This window comes from Tachypleus tridentatus, chromosome 13, assembly GCF_004210375.1.
Source record: "Tachypleus tridentatus isolate NWPU-2018 chromosome 13, ASM421037v1, whole genome shotgun sequence".
Taxonomy (NCBI): Eukaryota; Metazoa; Arthropoda; class Merostomata; order Xiphosura; family Limulidae; genus Tachypleus; species Tachypleus tridentatus.
In genome coordinates, this window is record NC_134837.1 from 129,332,430 (window position 1) to 129,352,363 (window position 19,934).

The following is a 19,934-nucleotide window of genomic DNA, read 5'->3' on the forward strand; positions in this document are numbered from 1 at the left end:
TCTTGTAGCTATATTTCTGCACTTAGAGAATTTGTGAACATTTTCTTGAGTTAGGAATTTTGAAGTTCACATTACCTCTTCATTGCATTCCCAAGTTCACCATGGAGTCTTTTTCTTACCTGAAAATAGGCATTTTCCCTTGGGATGTGGATGACAAAAATGTATGTGTCCAGTGCTTTCCTCCACATCCAAATAGCACATCACTTTTGATCTTATTTTCAGTTTGTCCATTGTATGGTCATTTACAAATTTGGAACCCTCCTCTTCAGACTTGACTTGGCTTTTTATCATTTAATCCAGGCTTTTGCTCATCAACTTCATGCTCTGTGGATCCAATGTCTTTATTATATGAGTGATTGGCTCGTTCTGTGCAGGAATCAGCCACTCATACCCACCAAATCCTTTCTGTGATGGTTCAGGTGAGGTGGTTGATCAAATTGGAGAAGTTCTTCCTTTTACCATCCAATATCTAGTCAATTTTGGGTTCTTGTTTTTGGCACCAATATCAGTTGGGCTCTGCCTTTACCTTTATGTCTTCATTCAATGGAACTTTTTGTTCACCATGCCATCTTGGCTCAGTTACTTACTGCCTGTGAGATTCTATCACTTTTGGGGATGTGGACTTCCATGACTGCACTAGTCCCTCTTGGTCATGCTCATATGAGATTACTGCAGTGAGTGCTTCATGGACAATGGAATCTTGCTCAAGATTCTCTTTCCACCACCATTTCCCTTCCTCCTTCCCTGTGAGACAACCTACACTGGTGGCTAAACAAAGCCTATACTTTGGCAGTCATGCCACTTCCTTCCTTGCATCCAGATCTATGTCTTTTCACAGACACTTTCCTTCAAGGATGAGGGTGTGGGTCATGAAACCATATTGTATATCAATGTTTTCAAACTTGTAGTTCTGTCTTGGCCATTCCATCACTTCCTTCTTCTTGCTAGTCCTTGTCTGGTGATGTTCATTTGAATTACTCTATGGTGGTGACACATATCAACCACCAACGGGACAGTAGGTACGGAGACCTATGTTTTTGCATGTTGTATTTATTATATTGGGCCCATGCCATGTGATAAGTGATTTCCATCTAGTCACATTATCTTTCTTACCCAGACTGGATCTATCCAGTGGAGTGGGCATTAAATTCTCTTACTTTCAGGTACCTATGCCATTGGTTGCCTTTACCACTGGTCTCATTACCAAGATGTTCCTCTTTTGTCACCTGTACCACATCCAAATGTTTAAACTGTTGATGCTTTCAGTCAGGATTAGTCACATAGTTATCTTTATATGTATCTTCCCATCTGATTACTTCACTGCGTGATTTCTCTTGTCACTCTAATCCTTATCAAATTCTCCTGGTTGTACACTATTGGTCAGCACAACCTTGATTTCCAAGGTTCCATTGCCTGCTCACATCACCATCTGTACTTCTTTAACTTTCTTCTTCCCTTCTTCATCAACATCATTCTCATGTTCTACATCTCAATCTTCCCAATTTGCAGCCTTAGAAGTAAATTTTTCAGCTCAGAAAAATAATAGTATTCATGAAACTTTATTATATGAAATAGCCCTTGCATATATGCATGCACACCCACTGAATATGTCTGTAACAATCTTTATAAACGTTTTTAATTTAGAATTCTAAATCAAGTCATGAGAAGAAATATAGTCAAGATAATTTCAATAGGAATGCAGTTTTCTTTGATGAAGAGTGGGTATCAGGTTCAGGTTTGTTTAAATTTTTGATGTGAAGTTTTATATGTTTATATACCTTTATAAATTGGTGTCGAGTTACTAAAATTCTTAACTGTTTCTAACCCTATATGTAAAAACAGAGTTCAAAGTTTGAATGTCACAGTATTTTATAGTTGCATTTAAAATTTAATGATACAAATTTTTTATAAATATATCTCAATAAATTTGGTATGAAAACACAGCTGTTAAATCAAATTTTAATATAAGTTTTAATTTCTTAGTTTCAAAACAAAATATCTAAAAAATCTCAATCACATGACATTCACTCTCAACTGTTCATTTAAACATTTTTTTAGTTTCTAAGTTGTATATAAATTACAAACTTATATTACAGATATTGTTGAAACATAAATTGATTTCATATCCTACAATCACCTTGATTCACAGAGCATTAAGCTATGAAGATAAACCCACTTGCCACGCCCTCCTATGACATACCATCTTTCAAAAAATATCATAAACTATCTCGGATGTTTTCTGTAACATTATTTATAACTAACAAAAAGAGAAAATTTTAATCTACTGAATTGTTGCTACATTCACCTAGAACATAGTAAGGGAATTATTATAATGCATTTACAGCTTTTTTAGAAAGCCAGTTAAATTATAATAGTTCTAGTACATTATATTCTTTGTGCATGTTATTATTTTGAGTCTGAGGTTTAACACTACAATTAATAAAAATTCTGTAAAATAATGACTACAATTGTACCAAAAAGTGCATTCACTTTGTATCTAGACCTTGAGTGCAAAAAAGGACAAGACTCACATGTCAGTACTAAATTTGTATATGTATTGTATAAAAGTGATTAAAATGTAAAGTTATTTGGGTAAACAAGAAAACACATTTAAAGGAAAATTAAATGCTCTTAGAGGTATGAGTGTGTTACACAATTTATTTTGTTTACTATAACTTAAGCTATTCACTCACTGAGTGATTTTTCACATTTTTTATGCAGGTTTAGTTGAGGTAGTGAATTCAAGTTTTATTTTGTTTTGGTTTTATTTACTACTCACTTATTATTCCTTCTGCTGTTTAGTTTAGCAATGAAGTTTAAGTTACATTAAAGTATTAACTCACCTTCTAGCTGATCATGTTTATTTTGAGTACATTTGTTTATGTTATGAAACTGACACCAGTTTCCCCTAGCAACATTTTTAATGTTGCAAAACATTATGTGAATTTATAATCACATGAGATATAATATCTGGTCTAATGACTGAATAAAAATCCTGCCATGAGTTTCAACAACTTAATTCACAAAATATAGCTGATAAGTATTGTTTCTGATTATTACTTAATGTTGTTAGTGATTTTGTAATTGTTTAAGTATGTGATATTGTTATTTTGTAATTAGGTTTTTTTTCTTTCTCTGATTCTTTTTTGTGATTCCTATATTTATTTGAATAATTATTAATTTTAATATATATATGCTGTACTATTCATTCTTGTTAGTATTAAATTTTAAACATTCTGTTTAGATTGTTTGAAACTTTGATTTCTGAATTTCTATGGCAATCAAAGTAAAATAAATAAATTCCTAGTTTAGCAGCTGTCTGTGTTTTAAACCACTACCATAACTTAAGCTACTCGCTGAGGATATCTCATTTTTTCATGCAGATCTGGTAGTTAAACATACTTCAAAGAGCAATAAAATTAAAACAGATGTTAAATAATAGGAACTTGAGGATTTGTAAGACAAGTAATTGTAATTTTATGTTACAATTTATAGTAATTCTGGAAAGAGAAAAAGGGTCATTAAAATTTATTTCATATTTTTTGTAGTGCTCACAAGGTCATGTTGGGCAAGCACATATAATATTAGGGAAGAGAAAGTAACAGATAAAATATAGTTTTCCTGAAACTAAACTTTTTGCATAAGTAGTAATTTTAATTTTGGGCTTCAGCTTATAAATGTGCAAACTGCAAACTTTATTTTATTCAAAGACTGTTCATGATTGTTTCTAATCAAGATCCTAAATTAGAATTGGTGGGAATGTTGCACTTGCCTAGGGAAGGTAAAAATTCAAGGATCAAATTCCAACTAAACAATCTTCATTTGTCATTAACATATTTCTTGTTCTCACTGTCAGCAGGGCTACATTGGTTCTACTAAAACAAAATTTCTGACACATGAAAGAACGTACTTATCCAAGGTTCTAAGTTGAGTCTAATATACTTGTACGTGCTCTACTTGTAACTGAAAGGTCACCAAATTTTATGAAGATGTGTTAAACAAATTCAAAATTTATATTTTCCAATATAGGCTCAGTCCAGTTTTTGACCCCATATTCATGTGGTTAATAGATAACATTTGTGGTTACATTGACAAAACTAAGTCTTTTGGTTTTTTTGTATCCATTCTTTTATAAAATATCGTTGTTTAGTAACAAATATAACTAGAATTGGTTTTGCCAATATTGTTTAATAATGTTTGTTGACAACGTAGGTAGTGTATGCTACAGGAAATGATCAGTTAGCAGAATTTATATCTGCTATTGCCAAATCATCTCAACAAACGTCAAAAATTTGGAGTAATCCAGACCTTGGAGATAGAAATTGGCTTCGTGGAGAACATAGTAAGGTGAGAACATTTTAAACTTTAGAAATTTTCTTTCAGTAAGTAAACATGTGTACCAGAGCAGGTCCAATAGAATGAGCAGAAGCCAGACCAATATTTAGTCACAATAACTGTAGGTTTTTTTTAAACGTTAACTTATAGTATCAAATAGACTTATAGTTGTATGTATGAGTTAACGTTTAAAAAAAACCTACAGAAGTAGAACAACTTATAGTAAATTACCTGTGTGATGATTATGGTTTCTTATAGCTATACTGTGTATAAATGCCAGTGAGCACATGTTTTCGTAAATTGCAAAGATGTGCTAGCCTGACCAATTGAAAATATACTAACACACCTGGTTAAAAACATTTAATATATAACACAAAATAGTAGAGCTGAAAAAATGCTTCAGTGTTGAAACTTTTAATATTGTTGATTTATTTCCCCTTGTAGAGGATCACCTTAAGTAATTAAGTTTGTTTTGTAATAATTAAATAATGTATCCAGTGAATAGTTGGGAATACTGTTATGTTGAAAGAGTGAAGGGCATTGTCAGAATATAAGGTATTAAGAATGAGACCCACTATTGCATCATTGTGTTGCATTGTACTATTTATCAAGTTGACAGCAGCATTTATTTGGTTTTAGTTTGTTTTTTTAATTAACTTTTCTTGTTCTTTTGTTTCATTACAAGCAGTTTCCTTCTCCTAATAGGCTGCAGATACTGAATAGTAGTTTTAAGTCTAGTATATGTAGGTTCTTGAGTGCAAACAATCATTCCTAATCATTTGGTTCTCATTAGCTTCAATTTGGTGGATGATATATACCAACTGCTGTGTGGGTCATACTTTTCTGATACCTCTTATTAGAGTAAATATTACCTTTATCAAGTTGTAGTTTATAGCCTAACATTATTCGTATGTCTTTTGTATGTGATAGGTTTTTGTATTTCACCTCTTTCCTTTAAATGTGAAAGTTAATCTAACAGTTATGTTATTATTATATATGTATATGCACACACTTTCATAAGTATGTATTTATTTATTTCATCCAAAATATGTTCAAGGATAAAAAGTTTTTGATTTACAAATCAACCTGAAATTATTCTTAGCTTAATAACCTTTCACCACTATTATGAAAAACTGATATTGCAATCAATAATTTTTTTAATATTAAAAAACAAATCATTTTGATATTTAATTATTTGCTGGCAATAAAATTGTTATTATAAATGTTGTATAGTTATAGCTATATTTCTTCCTAAGCATTTTTTCGTTTTCTTTTGCAGCATGAAAATTTTCTATTAAGATTCCCATGTCTTAACTCAATCTGGTAAGACTATAGAATTTCACATTAGTGTACAATATGAAATATTAGTAATGAAATATAAAGTTAGTTTATAAATTTTATTAAATAAAGAATAGAATAAATAAATCATCATTATATCACACACTTGTTTCCTCTTATATTTTACAATTGAAAATAAATCAAGCATAGAAGAAACTCAGCAGCAGTAGAAATTGGTAAATAATTACTGTCTTTTTACCATCGTGTGAATCATCCCTTTATTCTAATTTGCTTTATTGTGTTCACTTAAATTTTATTTCTCGTTTTCCCAAAACCTCTCCTTCCCCTGTTTTCATGTCTTACTTCCCTGCATCCCCTGCATTAATGATACCACATTTTTATAGTCAACGTAACTAGTTACTTTCCATACCCATTGAAAACATGAAAACTTGTTCAAGTAGATATAGGAAGGAGAAAATTTGATTAACATCTGTTGATTAAGTGACATACATAATAGATATATGTGATTGTTTTCACTTAAGTTTAATCTAAGGGCTATAATTTAGATAGTTATATAGCATGAGTGTGAAATTTACTTATGTTTAGAGGCAATAATTTATCACAGGGTTGTTTATGTAACTGTTTACAAATCATATGTTGTGTAGTTCAACAGTTATGAACTGGGGATTATTACATCATTGCATCAAGTTACAAGAACCTTACAAGAACTAGTGTTTTAATTGAGTATTATTTTATCATAATATCTAATAGTGTATGCAGCATTCTAGAACTTTGCGAGGGTATAAATACATGTCAAAAACGTAATTCAGTATACTTGAATCTAGACTGTGTGATTTGTGAGGTTAGTCATAAAGAGCATATAGTGGCAGTTTTAAAGTAAATTTAACACTGATTATATTGATATAACAGAGTAAAAAATAATAATTCATCTTACCATTTAGATTCTAAAGTAATTGAACCAGACTGTGTGGACTTTGTTAAAAAAAACAAAAAACAATTACTTAAAACTTGTTTGCTTTTGAATTTCGTGCAAAGCTACACGAGGGCTATTTGCATATTTAAAGCTCTGGATGTGAGTATGATAAGCAATAGTGTAATAAATATTTCTATGTACATTTGACTCATTTTTTTTATTATTTTAAAACAAGTTGAGTATGTATTGTTTGCTTATTGTAGAAATTTATTACCAAGTCAGACACCTACTGTAAAGAATCTAACCCATACATAAAACTTTACCTATGTTGGCTGTTACATTAATTAAATATTCTTCATTTTATAGTTATTTGAACCACTGTTATGCAGTGGTGGATACAGGATTTTTTTGGGGGGGATGATCAACTAAGTAACAATGACTTAAACCTGACCCCAAGTAAACTTTTCCTTGTTACTGCAATGTAATTCATATATTCCTAAATAACATGTTACAAGTAAACATGCAGCAAAAATATTCTAATTGAGATGATCAGTACTTTATATTTCTGATTTCCCATTAACCTACACAATTTTGGTATGGCCAGTGGGGAGAGATGCATCCCTCATCCCCCCTCTGTATCCATCCCTGCTGTTATGTTTTCAGTTATTAACACACTGCTTTGTTGAGAAAGATACACTTAAGATTATAAATTAAGCATTTAATATATTCAAAAGTATAAATTATTATCTTAATTTAATCAACATATATAGGAGTTCAAATGAACAACTCATACTTCATTGCATAAACAGTACATTTTTATGTAACAAGTTGAAACATGTTTAAACTACAAGCTTTTAATTAATGGGTATTTCTTTTTCTACAGTGCACAGTTGATGCTATCTTCAGTTTCTCTTAAAGAGCTCCTTACTTTGTCTTGGAACCACCTGAAAAATACTTTTCCATGGATAAATGTCAGAATTCTCAAGGTATTAGTTACCCAAAACTTGAATTATGTTCCTATTATCATAAATTGTCCTAACAGCCTGTAATATTTCTGAATGCAATAATTTTTGTAGCTACCTTGAAAGTGTTAAACATCAAATACTGGCACAAGGTGGATATTAAAAGAGTTACAGGTCATTATGGTAATATTTTTTTACATATATTTGAAAATAATATTTATCACTGGCTGTCATTATTTTGTTCCTGTAAATGTTTCATTGTGTTTTCTTTTAGAATAAAATTTTCTGAAACTGTTTTATTCTTTTACTCCATGATATATTGTTAACAGTTTATAAAAATATACCCTTTTTTAATTTCCTGAAATTCTTTTTGGTATAAGATAATGTTATGTTCATTATCATTTTAGCCTGTAGAATATTCCCTAGGTGTGGATTCCTGTACATGGTGAGGGGACCTCCCAGGGAAGGTCCTGTTCTTTTGGTTAACCTTCTCTGGAATCTAAACACACCACTTTGATTTTAAATTCCTGCAGTTGGGCAGCATTGGGGTGGCCTCTCTTGTGTCAATCAGCTGGTCCATTTGGGCCAGGGTCAACCAAGTACCAGGGTTGGATGTTCTCAATAGGTGTTGTGGACATTTTATCTGATGTTGGTGTTTGAGTTTACTGCTCACGAAACCCTGACTTTGCTGCAGTGTCCTTGTTTGGTATTGTAGTGCATCCCATCGTGGGGATCCATGGTAGATGGGGTCAGTGTGCACCGAAATATTCCTTTTTTTATTATGAATCTTCAAAATAAAATCTTAAATAAAATAGTGAAAAAACAGTCCATAGGTAAACAACCACATCTTAAAGATTCTGAGCAGCAATCTTCAACATCTGTAATGCCTGTTGTACCTCATTTTCTTATACTACATTCTCTTTCAGACAAACGCTTTTTCATTCAGAATGGATTAGAGGGACTTGCTGCCTCTCCAAAGTCAGTAAAGCAGCTTTGCTCTAGTGACATTGGTGAAAACATCCACATCTCAACACAGTGAACTCCTCTTACATTCAAAGGCAATTGGGGGTATACCTATTGAGGTTACGCCTCATGCAACTTTGAATTCATCATGAGGAGTTATTCTTGAGAGGGATTTGAAGAACATCCCCGAGTCAGAGATTCTTGTCTGTTTCTCCACCCAAGGAGTTTCAGCAGTGAGGCATATCTCCACTCGCAAAGGTGGAATTATGATGCTGACCAATGTCCTAATTCTGATATTTACATTAACACGTCCACCTTCCACCATCAAGGCAGATTATATTAATTGCAGGGTATGGCCATACATTCCAAACCCTTTTAGATGTTTCCAGTGTCACCAGTTTGATCACTTGAAGACATCATGTCATGGTTCCTTGATGTGTGCTCGTTGCAGTGGCAAGGACCATAATGTCTACAAGTGTGAAACAGACCTTCATTGCCTCAACTGCAACTGCTCTCACTCATCCTACTTTCGTTGTTGCCCTAAATGGTTGGAAGAAGAGGTGCAGCATTTGAAAACAATTCAAAACATTACCTATCCTGAGTCTCAAAAGTTGCTGTCCACCACTTCATCTCAGACGAATGCTGCTGCACTTCATTCCACAACTACAGTGGGAGTGCAGACAGATCTCTCTGTGCCTTCAAAAGAATTGTTCTCAAACCAAATGAAAAGTATTCTCACTTCTATGGTTAAAAACGTTGATGAATCAACTTCAGCACCCATCTCTGTCCCTAACATATATTCCAGCAAACCCCAAGATCCACTTCCTTTCGTTCTGGGTATGGATATTTCCTCAGGTACATCTTCTCCCACCCCAAGATGCAAAACAATCATTCATTCACATCCTCATTGCTTGAATCCTCTTCCAACAGCAAAGACCTGCCCAATCAACCCAGGGCAGGATCCATGGAGATTGATGGACTTCCCTCTAATAAAGACAGTAAAGAAAAAAGACATGGTTGTAAACAGAAGGGTTCTCCACCAAATTCGCTTACACATAAATAAAAATGGCCACCTTGATACAATGGAACTGTCGAGGTTTACGTTCTAATTTGGATGACATCAAAACACTAATTGCTTCCTACCATCCTGCATGTCTTTCCTTACAGAAACATTTCTGAAACCTGCTGATACAGTCACCTTTCAGCAGTTTTCTTTGTACAGAAATGACAGGCCATGTGATGGATGAGTGCATGGAGAGATGACACTGTTGGTTGATCATCATGTGCCCACTCTGTCTTTGGCACTCAACACACCCTTGGAAGCTGTAGTCATCCATGTTTCCTCAGGTCATACCATCACTGTTTGTTCTCTCTATCTGTCGCTTGAAGAGACCTATGATCAATCACACCTTGATGCTCTCATTGAACAGTTTCTGTTTCCCTTTTCAATCCTGGGAGATTTTAATGGACATCATCCTCTCTAGGAAAGTGCTGATATTGATGGGAGGGGTTGCTTTGTAGAGCTTATGCTCACTGATCACAACCTTTCCCTTTTCACTAGTAGTTCTTATACTTATTTTCATGCACCTAGTCAGTCCTTTACTGCTATTGATCTTTTAATTTGCTCCCCTTCACTATTCTTCTAATTTTCATGGAGGGTTGACAATAATCCACAAGGCAGTGATCATTTTTCTATAATTTAGAGAGAGACTGGCCACAGTCGATGCCACTGGGGCTTTTCATACTTCCCTAGTTCAGAGCTTATACACAGAGTCTCATGAACCTTCTTTGCACCTCCTTCTTCCATTTGCAACTGTCTTTACTATATGCTTCAAAACTTTGTTCCTAACCAAAGTATCCCTTCTGGGGTTGTGTTTTCCTTCCTTGGTGGGCCATACTTCAGAACAGACGATCTGCCATTGCTCCTTTTGGTTTTCGTATACAGATGCAATTGGATGAATTGGGTCTGTCCTTGGATGACATTGCTGTATTCAGTGGTCAGCCCATCCCACCATGGCTTCTTGCAGTCCCCAAATGTGACCTATCTTTAAGTCCTCTGAGAAAAGCAGTCACTCTCGGAAATACTGTCTGTTATTTGCTGAACATCTTTCAAACCATCTTTCCTTTCCTATTTACACAGATGGTTCAAAATCAAGTGACTGTGTGGACTCTTCCATGGTTTGTTGTCGTTCAGTGGTTGTGTGCCCAATCCCTCTACAGCTTCTGTGTTTACTGCTGAACTGTACACTATTTCTCTTGCCCTGGATCACATAGAAGCTTAGCAGTACTCAAACTGCACTATTTATTCTGACTCGCTTAGTTATATACTGTTCCTGGAATTGCTTCACGTTATTTTACACCCTGAGAATTGAGCTGATAGTATTTTGAACCAAGGAAAGACCACATAAATGCTCAAATTCTTATTAAAAGAACTACATATTAGTCACTTCTTTGTTAAAGCTTCCATTCTGGTATACATTTGAGAATATGATAATAGCTAATTATTTTAAAACTTACTAGTAAACATTTATTATAGTGTTTTGATTATGTAAATTAGGTAATACTGCTAATTGTTTTTTTTTGTTTTTGTTTATAATTTAGTTATTTTTTGTGTTTAGAGAAAGTACAGTTTGTCAAAAATAATTACCTTATCAACTAGTCTCTCTTGGGCAAATTAAATTGGCTGATAATTAATAAAATCTTTAAAATTCCATGTCATATTAAAATTTAATACTCTAAATATCATCACTTGTTATACACATATATTCTATGGAAGTGGTTAATCTTCTTATTAAATGGTTTGCATTCATTGATATAAGTTTTTATATGGTCTGGGATTCTTTTACAGTTGGTGTCTGTGACTTGTTGGTGCTAATTTTCAACAATAAATAGACAGCACTTAATCCACATGTATTAAAATAACATATTCAAAATGAAGACAATGTACGTACAAAAACTTGTTATACAGTTGGTGGTCACAATTGTATACAGAGTGTTAAATAATTCTCATTTACATTGAAAGCTCACACAGTCTGGTTCAGTTACTTTAGAACCCAACTGATGAGATGAGTTATTCTTCTCTACTCTATTTATTAGAATACCACTGTGAAACTCACTATATATTATCACGTGTTATGGCTACACTAACAATCACACAGTCTTACTTCACTTTCATTGTCTTTTTCTAAGTCACTTCTTACTTGCTGTATCCACATATATTTATAACACATGACAGAAAAATCTAGAACTATCTAGCCCTCTTGTGACAACAATACTACATATAAGAAGGAAAACATGGAAAATCTGAGTAAGGTGATGTCAATAATATTACAAAAGTCTAGTACAATTAAACAGCTCATACACATAAGATTTATACAGAATTAGATAATGACATGTGTCTTAACTATCACTTTTAAATTAATCAACTTTTAATACTTTTGTTATGAAAACTAAACAATAATTAAATCACTAAATAAACTGAATAATAGCACATGTACCAAACATTCTTGTATCCAATAGTGGGAATAGATGTTGAAGAGTATAACATGCTATGTTTTTTTATGTTTCAGATATTTTATCAGTTTATAAATCAACCATCAGCAGTTCATCAGATAAGTTTGCTAAACTCTGCTTCTTCACAGAGTAAAGAGCATGCTGTAAATGAAGCTAGTTCCAGTAATATCCTGAAATTGAGCTTTCCTGTATTGTCTGAACCTGAATCATTTGATTTATTGAACTTAAATAAAACTAACACAACACAACAGAACTGTGCTGCTACATTGATACCATATCATAGTGATAATAGCAGTGTTGGGAAAAATGAAACACAGAAGTCACTTGAGTGGCCAAAACATAAACATTTTAAAAATGAATTTCAGGAAAATAGAGATGCACTGAATCTGTCTACATGGAATGAAATACAATCATTTAAAGGGAATGAGCTTCATTGTATTGATAATCCAGTATTAGAGGGAACTAGTAGAAGTACCTGGCTAGGTCAGGGATCACATAATTATGCCCAGAATGCTGGTTTCCCTTTCTCTTTACCTCAGACATATTATCCTTTTGGAGTATCATCAGCTTGTGTTCATCGTTGTTGTGGACAACAATGTAAGACTGATAACCTCTCTGGTGGATACCCCTCATGTACTGATAATGCCCTTGCAGAACATTATAAGTCAGTATTAGTCCCTCAGTTAATGCTTGATCATGATTTTCAAGATATAAAACCTTCACATGGCTTAACAGCAACTGACAATCTCAATTATGTATGTAGAGGGCCTGATGATATGTATACAAGGAAATTCATGGTTGTTGATAATGTAAGCAAATGCCAACAAAGAATACAAGACTTTTCATGTTTATACAAAACTGAATTACTCAGTCAGAAGGATGCTTCACAGAAAGAACTGCAGCAGTGGGGGCAAAAGAATGTTCAGTTAGCTCAAGAACAGTTTTCATCACTTTATAGGATGCAACAACAAGGTCAAGAAAGAAAAACCTCAGATTATATTGTGTCAGGAAGAAGTAATTTACCAATAAACTTTAAGTCATCTTGTTGGAAAGACAATAAGTTATCTCAAGTAGACAATGACACTAAAAACTCAGCTGAACAACCAGCTATTCAAAGAAAACTACTCAGTAATGTGGGAATTGCTTATCCTTTTCATCAGCTGTCTACGTGTTTTGATGGTAGGTATATATGTAAGATATTCAACATAACACTTTTCAGTTATTTCTGATTGAAAGTAGCTGGTGGTTTATAGAAAGCAAGAGTTAGACTTAACATGTTTGAAAGGTGGAACAAAATATTTGGTCTGAAAGCCTGTATAACTTTTGTAGATTGAATATATTTCTTCATATGAGGTTTTTTTCAAACATTCAAAGCATAATTGATTACACTATAAACTACCACAAAGGCAGAATTCAAAAATTGTTCTCACACAGTCATGTATATTATTTTTCTGTGTATTTTCTACTTTTAATGCTTTTGATTTTTTATAGCAGTATTATATAAATAGATGTGGTCATGCAAAAATTAATGTATCAACAAAATTCTGTTTATTTGTTAAAGCTACTTAATGATACTATTGCTAATAGGCAATCTAGATCAGCACTATTAAGCAATATCGAATTAATAATAATTTATAGGATCTTTATAACGGAGATGGTTGGGAGTTCTATATTGTATAAATTTTCGGTGATTTTGTTTCTATTCTTAAAATTTTAAAACTTAATAACTTTAAGCCTAACTGCCTTTTCACATCTGGCTGCAGACAGTGACAGACATTAGAAGGTGTGATGTTGTGGGTTTAAGCACCCACTTCCACACCCTTGTTTTGATTTTCCATGATTTTCAAGTTATTTAACTTTGGTGTTTTTGGATTTGGGTCAGTGGACGGAATATCCACAATGCATTTTTGGGTGCTATTACTAGAAGCTTTAATTTGTTATGTTTAGTTAACAAGGAATGGAAAGAAATGCATTAATTAATTATACGTATGCATATATGTGGCACCCACTAGTTGGTATAGTTGTTCAAACAACTTCGTTGATTTCATAGAACACTGAAAATTGAGACATGTAAGTATATGTGAAATTTTGAAGAAAAGTAAATAACTTATAGACTGAATAGCATCAAACAGTAATAACTTATTAAAGAATCATATAATAATTCCATGTGAATATTATTATTCACATTATTGATTGTGATTTTTGTCTATAACTGACAATAATATTATGATTGGTCTAGTTTGACTGGACATGTTTGATTCTTTGTAAGGTATTAAGTTATTATTATTTTTTCTTTCAAATAGAGGTGTCTGTTGACATTTAATCACTACATATATCACCATATCATTACACATTTATTACATTACACATATAACTTTTATTAATAACAACTTGCAAATTTCCTACTTACAACTTTATGTATTTGTAAGTTTTTATAGCTAAAGGCCTCAGACTCTTTACAGTAAGTGTTTGTGACTTGTTGGTGATAAATTTGAACAATAACAGACAGCACACAACCCACTTGTTTTAAAATAATGTACATACAAAAACTTATTACACTATTGGTAATCACACTTGTATCCAGAACTTTGAATAATTGTCTCAATTTTGTCAAAGTCTGCACAGGCAGGTTCAATTACTTTAGAACACCCTTTGACAAGGCAAATTATTCTTTTTATCTCTGTTGCTAAAATACCACTGTAAAATTTGTTTCAGATACTGTCTGTTACAGTTTAGTTAACAATCACGCAGTCTAGTTTCACTTTCATTAACTTTTTCAGAGTTACTCTTTACTTACTTTACCTACAAGTATTTTTTACATGCAACAGAAAAACCTAGAACTACCTAGCCTTCTAGAAGCAAAAATATTACACATAATGAGAAAATTATAGAAGCTTCGAGTAAAACGATGTCAATAATGCTATAAAAGCCTCGTACAGCAATTAAACTGCATGCACAATATAAGACATACAAAATTATGTGATAAAACTTGTCACAACTATGACTTTTAAATTGATCAATTTTTAATACTTTTGTTATGAAAACTAAACAATCAATAAATTTTAAATCACTAAATGAATCAAATAATAACTTGTGCTTAACAGTCTTGTATATCCAACAGTAATAACCTTACCTAACCTTAAACTATAGTATAACATGCAAATCAACAATCACATGCATTGTAAAAGAAGTTTATCATTGACTGAATTATTAAATAATTTTAAACTTATGACACAGATATGTATTGAGCTGTGGTACATAAATAATTAATTGCCAAGTTGTGAAAGAGATAGTAGTTTTTGTTATTATTGGTTCTTTTGACATTACCATGTAAATTTTAAACTTCTGGTGCCTGATTGGAATTGACACTCAGCATTTGAGTGTCACTTTTCCAAAGTTTATTAGTTGTTTTGTGTAGTTGGTCTTTATAAGTTAATAAACAATTCCTGTGATTACTTATTGTTTTGTTATTGAGCTATTTGAGGCTGACATTGATGAATTTAGTCATATATGATATGAAACATGATCATCATTGTTTCTTCAAGTCTGAACCCGAAGTATACCCCACAGTATGCATAAATTATAGCATGTTGATAGGTGTTATCTTAGCATTAAGTATTAAAAATATAAGACAGACACATGATTGTTATAAGCATTTTGAAATATAAAAAGAGCACTGTGTGGGAGGTCTTTGAGATAGCTGGTAGTTTTCAAGTAACCAGCAATTTTTGCAGCCTATTAAATTCATTTTGAACTACCCCATTTATACAATTACGTGAATAGTAAGCATGTTCAAGACGACAGGAATTTACATTAAACTTCAAAATTATTTTGAAATCCATTAAATCAATTATAAAGCAGTTTAAAAGATAACTCTATTTATATACTTTCTATAAATGTACTGAGGCTTAAGTATGTGTGAATACTAAAGGAATTGATGTCTTATATTTGACTTCAGTTTTTCAAAAATATGTTAGTAGTTGAGTGCTTACTTTAGTTGATTTTTGCTGACAAGTGAGGAACTTTATGTTAATAAAAATTAAAACTATAACATCAACATTTCATGTGCAGAATATATTTGTATATGATTTTAAAAAATACATTTACCATGTTCCAACAGACAACATAATTAATTATCTTCATTGAAACGTGTAACATGTATTTTGTTTTAAACTTTGCTGAAAATAAATATATTGTGCACATGAAAGGTTGATGTCATGATTTTTATTTTTTACTGAAATTGTGCACATTTTCTGTCAGTCTAATATATTAAATTTTACGTCATATTTTTACAAACATACATATATATAGAGGGCATTGGAAACAGTAAGGTGAAAGAATATATAATGACAAATGTACAAGGTTACAAGGTGTGTGTGTGATAAAGTATATTTTAAAGGGATAAAATTTAACCTAGAACTTTCTGATTAAGTTTACTAAATATATTCAGGCATAATGTTATTGCCAGGTTTTTATAGGGCTACAGCTCATTACAGTAGGTGTCTGTGACATGTTGGAAGTAAATTTCAACAATAAACAAACAGTACCTATCCCATTTTTTGAAAATAATATATTCAAAATAAATTAAACATGTGTACAAAAATTCGTTACATTATTGATTAACACATCTGTATCCAGAGCTTAATGTGATTGTTTATTTTTCATCAAAGTCCACACAGTCTGGTTTAGTTGCTTTAGCACCTGAATGATAAGACGAATTATTATTCTATACTCTTTTATCTCAATACAGTCAGTGATAAATTCACTTACAGTACCCCATAGTTTATCACAGTTGTATCCAGAGCTTTAAAAATTCTCTTTTACATCAAAAGTGCCCACACAGTCAAATTCAAATACTTTAGAGTCATCTTTCACAAGAAAACCTATTCTCCTTTGTCTCTTTTATTACTTTACAAGCCATAAAACTAACTTCAGAAATTCCCCATAACAGTTAAAATTATACACAGTCTGACTTACTTTTATCACTTTTACTTTCACTAACTTAAAGTGCACAAACTTGGTTGCCTATAAATATATATTGGTCAACTGAAGCCTAGAAATTTTTACAAACTACAAAATATTAGGATATAACAATTCTCACTTAAAGCAAGTAGGAAAATTCAGAATGTTTGAATAATGTGACATCAATTCTTAACAACTGAACTACATGACAGTTTATTTGCAAGCAGTTGTGTAAGCAAACCTGCAAAAAGTACTTAATTCAACTATGTAAATCATAACTCTTGTATTAAAGTTAAATGAAACAGTCATGTGTATTTACCAGTTGGTCTTTAGCCTAATCAGTTGAGCATTAGCTCATTGTCAGGGCAAAGAGAATCAGATTAATAATATAAAAAAAAGCATTTTAAAGTATATGACTTGTATGTATATATCAAAAGGACTGATTTTTTGATTTATTAATTTAGAAAAGTTATTTTTAGTAGTGATAAATTTTAGTTCTGTAAACTGTTTATAAAAAGCAATCTAATATTGTCACATTTGTGTCACTACAGAAACAGTTGAGTTGTTTTGTAGAACATTAACTACCTCTTAGTCCAGATGTATAGGAACATGAGAAGCCCAGTGAAAGCTATAGAAATTTGAAATGAAAATTGTCAAATAATGTTCAGCAATTATAAAAAAAAAATAGTAACACAATTGGGTTTTTATCTCCACATTCAACAAATGTATTCCAACTGTCTTCAAGCCAGCTGATAAGTTATGAGAAAATATTTTATTAAATACTTATGGATTGGATTACAGTCATTATTTATATTTTATCATTTATTGTTAAGGATGTTATTGCACATGTGCAGTTGTAGAAAAAGAGTAAACATTTCTTACACATTCTTTTAAGTCCTTAATTTCTACATGCCCCATATATATATTTAAAAGAACAATGTTAAACTTTTTACAGTAGTTAAAAAAAATATAATTAACTTAGGTTAATGCACAAAAAAAACCTCATTATAATTTAAAAAGTATCTTTTATAAGTAATTTCACCAAAAGTGGGCTGGAAAGTCACCTGGAAGGATTATCTGGTTTAACACTTAAACCACAATACAGTAGTGTGTTGTCTGTCAGCCAGTCAGTAGACACTAAAATGGTGTCACATAAGGAATGCTTAATGTTTCAGTTTGTACTGTTGTGATGTTTGTAAAATGTCTGCATGCCTTGAATCATGAGAAGAATGAGTCACTCTATAAGCTACAACAAAATATGGCATCTGAACTGTAAAAGCAAGAATAAAATTATCTCAATTTTAGTTCTCTTTACTCTTGAAACAGAACACTTGCAGAACCCTGTAGAAGTAGAACTTGTATATTTAGTTACATATACTTGCCATATAAAAAAAATATTTTTTACTTTGTAAATTATTTTACTTACTGACAATAGTTATAACAGGAAAGTATCAAATTTTGAAATGTTTGGGAATGAATATGTTAAATATCTTTTTTTTCTTATAGAAATAAATAGCTTCATTCATGATGACTTGTACAATCATAGCTCAAAAGTTACCTGCACTTTTTAGATATGATTCACTTTGTTTTAGGTATTGTTAAAAAATATTGTACTTTATATTTATTCAAAGTATCATAAAAGTTACCTGCTTCATTTCTACCAAATTGAACATTTTCAGTTTGGAACACAATAGGTTTTTGAAAATAGCTTATTAACTTGGTTATAAATACATAAAACTGCATTTGTTAGAATGATGGATTCTGTTATGTTTTTGTTTTTTTTGTATGAGAACAATAATAATATATGTACATACTTTAAACTCTTATCTCAAGAAAAAAACGTGTAGTATATTCTTGGTAAATAAATCCAAGTAATATTTGTGCTTATTTTAGAATCTCCCCCAATGGATTTGGACTGCTCAGGAAATAATAGTTCACCAGATTACAGAGGTATTCTGTGTTATTTGTTTTAGCGTATCTTACCAATTGAATAACATTGTTTTAAGATTAAATATATATAGTCATCTATTGTAAAAGTAATACCTACATATTATTTCCATTAGTTTGTCATTATACGTGTTGTTTATATGTTATGTTTATACAGCATAGAAAGCATTCAGAATTATTAGTTTCATGAAACACCTGTATATATTAACTCCTTTGAATCTCTACCCTACAAAACTGAAGGTTAAGATATATTCCAAATGCAAATACCTCAATCAACTTTGGAGATTATTTGTATTGGTAATAAAATATGTATATACATAATCAGCACATGTTGTTGCAATGGTATAAAGATTGAGGGGATAAAATACTGGTAACTGTTGAAAAATGTTAGCAATGTTTAGAGGGAAAACCAAAGTTGAGATACTTTGGGTGGGAGTAGGTAAGCCTCTTTCAGAAATACCTCTTCAGTGTTAGAAAATGTTACCTTTAGTCACTGAACATAATTGCCTATAATAGCCATGAGGATGTTATAAAGTGACAGTTCATTGATAAAAGAGCAGCCTGTGGCATGGCAGTGGCTGGTGTTAACTAACTGCCTTTCCTCTAGTCTGTCACTGTTAAATTACCAATTGGTATTGCAGATAGCCTTCATGTAGCTCTGTAAGAAGTTAGAGAAACAGTCATTTAAATAATTTATGACCTAATATAGAAGTCAGTGCTGTAATATGTTACTATTACAAATTAATTCATACAGAATATTTAATTTGTAAAACTTACAAGAAATGTGTTCATTTGGTTGATTTGTTAAGAACTAAATCTATTGATCTTCAGTATGGTTCTTATTATTTGAAAATAACTTTTAGTTTTAAAAATGGTGAAGTTATAAAAATAAATGCAAATATAGATGAAACATCTTTTATTTTTTATGTAAAAATGGAAAGTTGTAGATTTGAAAATTAGAAATACAAAGTAGCAGATTAATGAAGAAAGCAATGACCAAACTGTTGTGAAGTATGAGTGGTTCATGACACATTATGATT

At 31.7% G+C, this 19,934-nt stretch overlaps 1 protein-coding gene across 1 annotated transcript in view; it reads left to right on the top strand.

Annotated features, from left to right (window-relative positions):
• Positions 1-19,934, top strand: part of LOC143239755 (uncharacterized) — a 31,506-nt gene that overhangs the window by 7,865 nt on the left and 3,707 nt on the right. Inside the window, exons 4-9 of the mRNA XM_076481211.1 lie at positions 1,645-1,735; positions 4,213-4,347; positions 5,615-5,658; positions 7,431-7,533; positions 12,042-13,164; positions 18,841-18,897. Of these exons, the coding sequence (XP_076337326.1) occupies positions 1,645-1,735; positions 4,213-4,347; positions 5,615-5,658; positions 7,431-7,533; positions 12,042-13,164; positions 18,841-18,897 (1,553 nt within the window). The remainder of the gene's footprint in view (positions 1-1,644; positions 1,736-4,212; positions 4,348-5,614; positions 5,659-7,430; positions 7,534-12,041; positions 13,165-18,840; positions 18,898-19,934) is intronic.